Source organism: Piliocolobus tephrosceles, chromosome 5 (genome assembly GCF_002776525.5).
Source record: "Piliocolobus tephrosceles isolate RC106 chromosome 5, ASM277652v3, whole genome shotgun sequence".
Lineage (NCBI taxonomy): Eukaryota > Metazoa > Chordata > Mammalia > Primates > Cercopithecidae > Piliocolobus > Piliocolobus tephrosceles.
In genome coordinates this window covers 37,678,366-37,688,502 of record NC_045438.1, presented here as the reverse complement: position 1 = coordinate 37,688,502, position 10,137 = coordinate 37,678,366, and the positions used below count along the sequence as shown (strand labels likewise).

Genomic DNA, 10,137 nt, shown 5'->3' with positions numbered 1-10,137 from the left:
TTCTTTCTTTCTCTTTCTCTCTCTCTCTCTTTCTTTCTTTCTTACAGAGTCTCTGTCACGTAGGCTGGAGTGCAGTAGTAGCACGACCCCAGCTCACTGCAACCTCCACCTCCGGGTTCAAGCGATTCTCCTGCCTCAGCCCTCTGAGTAACCGGGATTACAGATGCCCACCACCATACCCAGCTAATTTTTGTATTTTTAGTAGAGATGAAGTTTCACCATGTTGGCCAGGATGGTCTCCAACTCCTGAGCTCAAATGATCTGCCTGCCTCAGCCTCCCAAAGTGCTGGGATTAAAGGTGTGAGCCCAGCCACACTGCATTTTCCTATAGCCATGGTGTCCTCTTTGGGGCTGTGAGAGCTGTCTGGAGACTGACCTCTCACCATTTTCTGAAATGTGGACTGGCTTCTTCTGTTTTCTGAAGTGTAGACTGACCTTAATGAGAGAGAATCTTGGATCCGTGTCTGATGAAATTGTTTCTTTGGGCTTCTCCTACACCCATCCCCAACCGAATTACTGATTTGCTTCTTTCTGTTCTGTTGTGTTCTCTTTCCTTTTCTCTCTCATCTAGCCCCCCTTCCCTTCATCTTTTCCCATCTGGGTCACACTTTCTCAGGTTTCTCCTCAAACTAGGAATTGGTTTCACTGTTGAGTAAAGTTTATGTGAAATATAAAGCCACTAGCATGTTTTACACATATATAAAAAAAAGTCACTTCTGACTGAAATTAAGCACAAGACAGAAAACAGGGCACAATGTAATAAACTTTAAATAACCTAGAAGATTTTCCTACTTGTCTGTTTTGTGTACTTAACACATCTTGTGCCCAGAATCCCTTAGTGGCTGTTCTTATAAACTGATGTAATTTCTCTGAGGAACTGTGCGCTGAAAGGGATAAACTAGTCAAAAAAATTAATAATAACTGCAAACAAAATTTATTTAAATGTTGGTTTTCATAGTTTACTTTCTTCAGAGAAAACACTTACAGAATCGTCTTTTGACAACTCCATCAATCCATCTGCCAGAGCTTGTGCAGTCTCTTGGTTGTTCAAAATGTTGGTCATACCCATGGTGTCAAACATAAACTGCCCTGTAAATATAAGGCCACATGCCCTGTAATTGATTTATGCAAGAAATGTGATTTAAAAACAACAACTCAGTCCTCACAGTTGCTTTTTTTTTTTTTTTTTTTTTTTTGAGACAGGATCTTACACTGTTGCCCAGACTGGGGTGCTGTGGCAAAATCATAACTGCAGCCTTGATTCCCTGAGCTCAAGTGATCCTTCCGCCTCAGCCTCTCAAGTCGCTGGGACTATAGGCATGCACCACCATGCCTGCTTACTTTTTTAACTATTATTTATTTATTTATTTTGAGATGAAATCTCGCTCTTGTCACCTAGGCTGGAGTGCAGTGGCGCAATCTGGGCTCACTGCAACCTCCGCCTCCTGGGTTCAAGCAATTCTACTTTCTCAGTCTCCTGAGAAGCTGGGATTACAGGCGCCTGCCACCACGCCCATCTATTTTTTTTTTTTTTTTTTTTTTGTAGTTTTAGTACAAAACCAGGTTTCACCATGTTGGCCAGGCTAGTCTCGAACTCCTGACCTCAAGTGATCCTCTTGCTTCGGCCTCCCAAAGTGCTGGGATTACAGGCGTGAGCCAGTGCGGCCAGCCAATTTTTTAACTTATTGTAGAGATGGAGTCTTGCTACGTTTCCCAGGCTGGTCTCAAACTTCTAGCCTCAAGCAATCTGCCTACCTCAGCCTCCCAAAGCATTGGGACTACAGACATGAGCCATCGTACTGGACCCACAGTTGTTTTTTAGTGGATAAAAATGCAAAGAATAGCAGTAAAACTTCTATTACCCAATGAGGATTTCTACTATGATAAAATATAAAATGAACCAAAGTAATCTAAATGTCTAGCATATAAAAAGTGCCCACTCTGGCAAAGCTGATATTGAATGAAATGTATAAATTGGACAATAAGGAGAGAGCATGTGAAAAGGAGCTCAATAAGTTTAAATGTTAGACTTTCGATCCTAACAGAAGTTCCTCTATCTTCTTCTTTATCTTTGTGCTCAAATAGACATTTTTCTTTCTTTCTTTTTTTTTTTTTTGAGAGAGGGTCTCACTCTGTTGCCCAGGCTGGAGTGCAGTGACGCGATCTCAGCTCACTGCAACCTCTGCCTCCCCGGCTCAAGCAATTCTCGTGCTTCAACCTCCTGAGTAGCTGGGATTAGAGGCACACATCACCACACTCAGCTAATTTTTCTATTTTTCTGTGGAGACAGTGTTTTGCCATGTTGCCCAGGCTGGTCTCAAATTCCTGAGCTTGAGCAATCCACCTGCCTCAGCTTCCCAAACTGTTGGGATTACAGGCATGAGCCACTGCACCAGGCTCCAAATATATAAATATTTTAAAGTCCAAAGTAAATAACATGCAAACATACATGCACAGACATCTTTTAATTTTTAAAATATTTTTAACACGATGCAGTTATTTAAAAAATTGTTGGGCTGGGCGCAGTGGCTCAAGCCTGTAATCCCAGCACTTTGGGAGGCCGAGGCGGGCAGATCACAAGGTCAGGACATCAAGACCATCCTGGCTAACAGAGTGAAACCCCGTCTGTACTAAAAAACTACAAAAAGAAATTAGCTGGGCGTGGTGGCAGGCGCCTGTAGTCCCAGCTACTCAGGAGGCTAAGGCAGGAAAATGGCGTGAACCCAGGAGGTAGAGCTTGCAGTGAGCCGAGATCGCGACACCGCACTCAAGCCTGGGTGACAGAGTGAGACTCCGTCTCAAAAAAAAAAAAAATTATTTTTCCATTTTCTTCTCATTGCCTACGTATATTATTTCATAAATACTCTTATCTTTAGCCAGGTGTGGCAGCTACTGGGGAGGCTGAGGCAGGCAGATCACTTGAGGTCAGGAGTTTGAGACCAACCTGGCCAACATGGCAAAACCCCGTCTCTACTAAAAATACAAAAAATAGGCTGAGCATGGTGGCTCACGCCTGTAATCCCAGCACTTTGGGAGGCCGAGATGGGCGAATCACTTGCGGTCAGGAGTTTGAGACCAGCCTGGCCAACATGGTGAAACCCTGTCTCTACTAAAAATACAAAAATAAGCTGGGCGTGGTGGTGCACGCCTGTAATCCCAGTTACTCAGGAGAATCCCTTGAACCCGGGAGGCGGAGGTTGCAATGAGCCGAGATCACACCATTGCACTGCAGCATGGGGGACAAAAGTGAAACTCTGTCTAAAAAAAAGAAAGAACTAGGAGAAATACTTTCTCCGTGTTTACAACTTCATAACCATTTTTAAATAATGGCTGAACACCTCCTAAATGTGATAGAGTAGGTAGTACAAATAAGCAGGAAGGCAAATCCCTGTTTTGGAGGCATTTATGTAAAGAGACATAGGACACATATTGACAGATATCTGCATGCAGGCTTGTGTGTTACAGCTCTTGCGTAGATGGTAACTATGTAAACAGACCTTAAATATGGAGCTGGGCAGAGGAAAAGAAGAAAGGCATAGATAGAGGGTGATTTGATTCATACGGTGTTTTAGTCAGGCGGAAAGTAGTAGGGGAAAAATTGAATAGATATGAATAGTTGCAGATGAGAAAAAGAAAAACTCTTTACCTAGATGGTGAAATATACTTAATTTTACAGAATGGACTAATTTAGGAAAAGATGCAAAGTGGAGGAAGTAAATTGTTTTCAAAGGGCTCTGCTGTGATCATTCATTCCATCATGGGGCTGGGATGTGAATGGAAAAATTCATTCAACCATGTCCAATAGACTCAGCAAAGGCCCATGGAGCCCATCACTAAATTATATATTTTAGATAGAAAATAAATAGAACTTACACTGTAGAACAATTTATGTAATAGTTGCTGGGGTATAAGAGGTGCTTAACTTTTCTAGTGGGAAAAGTGCACAGCTCTCTGGCTTAGCAAACAGCAAATTGTGTCTAGGTAAATAAGTGACAAAGAATTAATAAGGTGGTAAAATGTTAAAATAAGAACCAGCTTCAACATTTTCGAAGCTGAATATATTTGTTCTTAGCGGGTATTCATTATATTTGAAAGGAAGTGTGAGCAACCTAGGAGATAAAGTTTTACTGGCGTTAAAATTTTACTTGCGCCACAACTAGTATTCACTCGGGATATGAAAGCAACCTCATAATTAACCTGCAACAGAAGTAGCAAGACTGCTTACCTATCATCCTGCCGCTGATGCTCTTCTGCAGTTCCTTGAAGAGAGGATACAGCTGCTTCCTTACTGTTTTCAAGGTTTCTTCTAGGAAGTCTGTGAAGCTGGACCATGTCTGTAGCTTTGCTTCGCAGAAGTAGATGGAAGAGGGGGCCTTTCCCCATTGGGATCCCAGCCAATCACTGAGAACTGACAAGATTTTCTTCTGTTATTATTGCAGGCTTGAGCTCAGATGAAAGAATTCTACGTCTTGTTTAAAGTACAACAAAAACTTAGTTGCATTTGTGTTGAGTTTATTATCGTTTCTCATTAGAAGACTAAGACAAACACCCATCCTCTGTTTTCAAAGGTAAAATTAGAAACTCAAAAAGGATTCAATGAATCATTTCAAATGCATCTCTACTCTTTGATAGCTGAGGCTGACGTATTCCATTCAAAGTTAAAAAAAAAAAAAAAAAACAGCTGCTGGATTGTGCATTGGGAAGCCGAGAAGTCATCTAAGGAAGAATGCATTGCTTTATCTTTCCAGTCTACAAGTGAAAACACAAGAAATGCCACACTACACGGCTTCCCCATCAGGCCACTGAAAGTCAACCCTGTCATAGCCAAATCCTTATCTTTCTTAAATTATGTCAAACTGCTACCTTGCTCTACAAATCTGTCTACAGGACTATAGCAGATGCTTAAAGAAAGTTTCTCTTCTTAAAAAACAGTTACTGGATGATGCACTGGTATGTTAAATTTTATTTTCTGTCCTGAGTGGATACATAGCCTTACTTGCTTTGTTTCCTCTACTGTTACTGATAGACATGTAGAAAGCTTCACAACCTGTTTTTGTTTTTGTTTTTGTTTGAGACAGAGTCTTGCTTTGTTACCCAGGCTGGAGTATAGTGGCGCGACCTCGGCTCACTGCAACCTCCGCCTCCCAGGTTCAAGCAATTCTTGTGCCTCAGTCTCCCAAGTAGCTGGGATTATAGATGCATGCCACTACTGCCTGGCTAATTTTTGTATTTTTAGTAGAGACGAGGTTTCACCATGTTGGCCAGGCTGGTCTCTAACTCCTGAGCTCGTGATGCTCCTGCCTGGGCCTCCCAAAGCGCTGGGATTACAGGTGTGAGCCACCGCGCCCAGCCACAACATACTTTTTTTTTTTTTAAATAAGGAGAATGAGAACAAAAGAGGGAAAAGGAGGATGAATAGGAGGAAGGAAAGGCAGAGGAGGAGAAAAAGAAGAAAATCTGTTCCCAGCCAGATGTGGTGGGTCACGCCTGTAATCCCAGCACTTTGGGAGGCCGAGGTGGGTGGATCACAAGGTCAAGAGATCGAGACCATCCAGGCCAACATGGTGAACCCCATCTTCACTAAAAATACAAAAATTAGCCGGGCATGGTGGCGGGTGCCTGTAGTCCCAGCTACTCAGGAGGCTGAGGCAGGAGAACCGCCTGAACCCAGGAGGCAGAGGTTGCAGTGAGCCAAGATCAAGACCGTGCCATTGCACTCCAGCCTGGTGACACAGCAAGACTCTGTCTCAAAAAAAAAAAAAAAAAAAAGAAGAAGAAGAAGAAGAAGAAAGAAAGAAAGAAGGAAGGAAAGAAAGAAAGAAAGAAAAAAAGAAAGAAAGAAAACCTGTTCCCTATTACCAGCAACAGTGTTCATAGCCTGCTGCACTCTGCTAGGCCAGTTCCTCTCTCCACAGAGCCAAATATGCTATCATTTGGTGATGTTGCTATATTAACTAAAATTAGCAAGTGACCTCTGCTTCAAAACTATATTAGGTCAATGCACTTTTGTTTTATCTATAAAGAATCTTTTCCCTTACCAATTTCACAATTGTGCCAGTTTTCCCAAGTTCTAAAAGGCCCTTGGCATTTAGGAGTAGAGAAGCAATGCTTTATATAGTTTGCATCACTCTCAGCCCTACTTGATAGGAATCAAGGGTGTTTTAAAGCGGAAAATGACTGGCGTCAGTGTAACAAAGCAATTTGACTCTCTTGTTGGTCAGCCCATGTTACATTTTAATCTAAATTTGCAGCTTTAGTACCTAAATGAAAGTTTGCTTTCAGGTGTATTTTCTCTGATTGTTTTTCCTCTCAGATAATGCTATTGTAATGGAAACTAAGCCAGCCTGTTTGCCATCTCTTCGTAGCTACAATTTATTTTTCCAAATAAAACCATATTGACTATATTTTACCAAGAAAAGTTACTCTTTGTACTTATTATTTTTCTAGATCAGCAACTTTGCTTAATTGTTAAAGATTATGTTTTCAATAGAGTTTTTGTAAATGATGGTTTGGGGCAAATATGTACAACAAATTATTCTCTTCTAAGCAAATGACTGAATGATGTGAGATTACCCAGTTTGGGAAGTAATAGCATTCCTTCAGGGGAGGAATGAAAGAGAGTAATGGATATCAGCCATACCAGTACTATTAACTGGATTTTGTCTTTTGATGATCCTGGAGTTGGCTTGTGTTATTGGACATGGCACTCAGCTCCCATAACACTTACTGTGCTGGTAAGAGCCAGTTGCAATCCCAGTGGGGGCCGTAAAGAATGTGCCAGTTAGTTGAGACAGCTGGGAAAGAACTTCAGTTCCTGCCTCTGCGTAGTCAAAAATACTTTTGTTAGTTTACTCATATGTTTTGCCATGGAAGATGATATAACTTGGATATTTGTTCCCTCCAAATCTCATGTTGAAATCTAATCCCCAGCGTTGGAGGTGGGGCCTGGCAGGAGGTATCTGGATCATGGGGGCAGATCCCTCATGAATGGCTAGTGCCATCCCCTTAGTGATGAGTGAGCTCTCACTCTGAGTTCACACAAGATCTGGTTGTTTAAAAGTGTGTGGCACCTCCTCCCTCTCTCTTGTTCCCGCTCTTGCCATGTGACACACCAGCTGCCCCTTCACCTTCTGCCATGATTATAAGCTCCCCGAGGCCCTCAGAAGACGCCAAGCAGATGCCAATGGCATGCTTCCTATACAGCTTGGAGAACCACGAAGTAATTAAACCTCTTTTCTTTATAAATTACCCACCCTCAGGTATTTCTTTATAGCAATGCAAGAACAGACTAATCCAGAGCAGTTAAATATTACATACGGGCACTAAAGAGATGGCCAAGAAAGGCCGCTAGCAGTTCTCGTCTTCCATTCAAACCACGCCATTGAACGGTCCATGAACACTTTATAGTTCACCCCTAAATACTGAAGCCGAAACAATCTGAGGACTAAGCTACAGGATGGGGAAAGAGGGCATGGAGTTTGATCTGGGGCTGATTTTCAGATTTGGAATACCCAGCCCAAAGAAAGAGAAAAATCTATATATTTTTTCTAAAATAGTCTGACTCAAAGGATAAGTCTCATTGTAAGAGGACAGATTTTAAAAAGTTAAACACGAGATGGAATATGATGGCTAAAATTTAGCCCCTTCCCTGGGCAAAGACTTCATGACTAAAACACCAAAAGCAATTGCAACAAAAGCCAGAATTGACAAATGGGATCTAATTAAACTAAAGAGCCTCTGCAGAGCAAAAGAAACTACCATCAGGGTGAACAGGCAACCTACAGAATGGGAGAAAATTTTTGCAATCTGTCCATCTGACAAAGGGCTAATATCCAGAATCTACAAGGAACTTAAACAAATTTACAAGAAAAAACAAACAAACAAACAAAAAAAAACAACCCCATCAAAAAGTGGCCAAAGGATGTGAACAGACACTTCTCAAAAGAAGACATTTATGAGGCTGTCAAACACATGAAAAAAAGCTCATCATCACTGGTCATTAGAGAAATGCAAATCAAAACCACAATGAGGTACCATCTCATGCCAGTTAGAATGGTGATTATTAGAAAGTCAGGAAACAACAGGTGCTGTTAAGGCTGTGGAGAAATAGGAATGCTTTTACACTGTTGGTGGGACTGTAAATTAGTTCAACCACTGTGGAAGACAGTGTGGTGATTGCTCAAGGATCTAGAACCAGAAATACCATTTGACCCAGCAATCCCATAACTGGGTATACACCCAAAGGATTATAAATCATTCTACTATAAGGACACATGCACACGTATGTTTATTGCAGCACTGTTCACAATAGCAAAGACTTAGAATCAACCCAAATGTCCCGCAGTGGTAGACTGGATAAAGAAAATGTGGCACATATACACCATGGAATACTATGCAGCCATAAAAAAGAATGAGTTCATGTCCTCTGCAGGGACATGGACGAAACTGGAAGCCATCATCCTCAGCAAACTAACACAGGAACGGAAAACCAAACACCGCATGTTCTCACTCATAAGTGGGAGCTGAACAATGAGAACAGATGGACACAGGGAGGGGAACATCATACACCGGGGCCTAGGAGGGTTGGGGGGAAAGGGGAGGGAGAGCATTAGGACAAATAGCTAACGCATGCAGGGCTTAAAACCTAGATGACGGGTTGATAGGTGCAGCAAATCACCATGGCACATGTATACCCAAGTAACGAAGCTACACACACTGTACTTGTATCCCAGAACTTAAAGTAAAAAATAAATAAATAAATAAAAAATAAAAAATAGCCCCTTCAGTGGCACAACATATACATTGAATTATTTAATTCAGCATACAGGTTGAATTACTTGGAATGAAATGGGTAATTTATTTTAACTATTTGTGGTCCAAGAATAAATACTCCAAAATGCTTCAATTGTTTCATGAAACAAGATGACAGCAGCTGAAAGTTTGGGATGTCTCTCACTTACTGATGTCTATAGCACTTTCATTGACAAATTCATCAATGAAATCAAATAGAGAGTCCAATGTACATACACAGTCAATAGATTTCAACAAAGGTGCAAATTAAATTCATTGGAAAAAGGATAGTAGTTATAAAGAATGGTGATGAAACAACTAGCCATGTGTAAAAAAAAAATTAACTTCTATCCATATCTCATATATTACATTAAAAAAATAGTCAAGTGGATCACAGACCTAAAAGTCAAACTTAAAACTATAAATTATTTAGAAAAAAACATAGGAGAAAATCTTAGTGGCCTTTGGTTAGGTAAATCGTGTTTAGATATGATGCCAAAGCATGATCTATACAAGAACATTTGGTATATTTGATTTCATCGAAATTAAGAACTATACTTCAGGCTGGGCGCAGTCGCTCATGCCTGTAATCCCAGCACTTTGGGAGGCCGAGGTGGGCGGATTACCTGAGGTCAGGAGTTCAAGACTAGCCTGGCCAACATGGTGAAACCCTGTCTGTACTAAAAATATAAAAAAAGTAGCTGGGCATGGTGGCAGGCATCTGTAATCTTGTAATCCCAGCTACTCAGGAGGCTGAGGCAGGAGAATCGCTTGAACCTGGGAGGCAGAGGTTGCAGTGAGTCGAGATTGTGCCATTGCACTCCATCCTGGGTAACAAGAGCGAAACTCTGTCTCAAAAAAAAAAAAAAACTCTGCTTGAAAAGAAACTGTTCAAAGAAGGAAAATATAAGTCACAGACTGGAGAAAATATTTGCAAGTTACTTATCCAGTATGTGCAAAGGGTTCTTAAAACTGAATAAGAAACAAACAACCTAGTCTTTTTTTTTTTTTTTTTTTTGAGACTGAGTCTCGCTCTGTCGCCCGGGCTGGAGTGCAGTGGCCGGACCTCAGCTCACTGCAAGCTCCGCCTCCCGGGTCCACGCCATTCTCCTGCCTCAGCCTCCCGAGTAGCTGGGACTACAGGCGCCCGCCACCTCTCCCTGCTAGTTTTTTGTATTTTTTAGTAGAGACGGGGTTTCACCGTGTTAGCCAGGATGGTTTCGATCTCCTGACCTCGTGATCCACCCGTCTCGGCCTCCCAAAGTGCTGGGATTACAGGCTTGAGCCACCGCGCCCGGCCACAACCTAAATTTTCAATTAAGGGATTGGTTATAATTTTACATGGTA

General features: G+C 41.6%; 1 protein-coding gene across 1 annotated transcript in view; it reads right to left on the bottom strand.

Moving 5' to 3' along the window:
* Positions 1–10,137, bottom strand: part of ECT2L (epithelial cell transforming 2 like) — a 95,421-nt gene that overhangs the window by 35,446 nt on the left and 49,838 nt on the right. The window contains exons 9-11 of the mRNA XM_023191004.2: positions 6,728–6,820; positions 4,226–4,408; positions 986–1,089 (exon numbers count right to left, since the gene is read on the bottom strand). Of these exons, the coding sequence (XP_023046772.1) occupies positions 986–1,089; positions 4,226–4,408; positions 6,728–6,820 (380 nt within the window). The remainder of the gene's footprint in view (positions 1–985; positions 1,090–4,225; positions 4,409–6,727; positions 6,821–10,137) is intronic.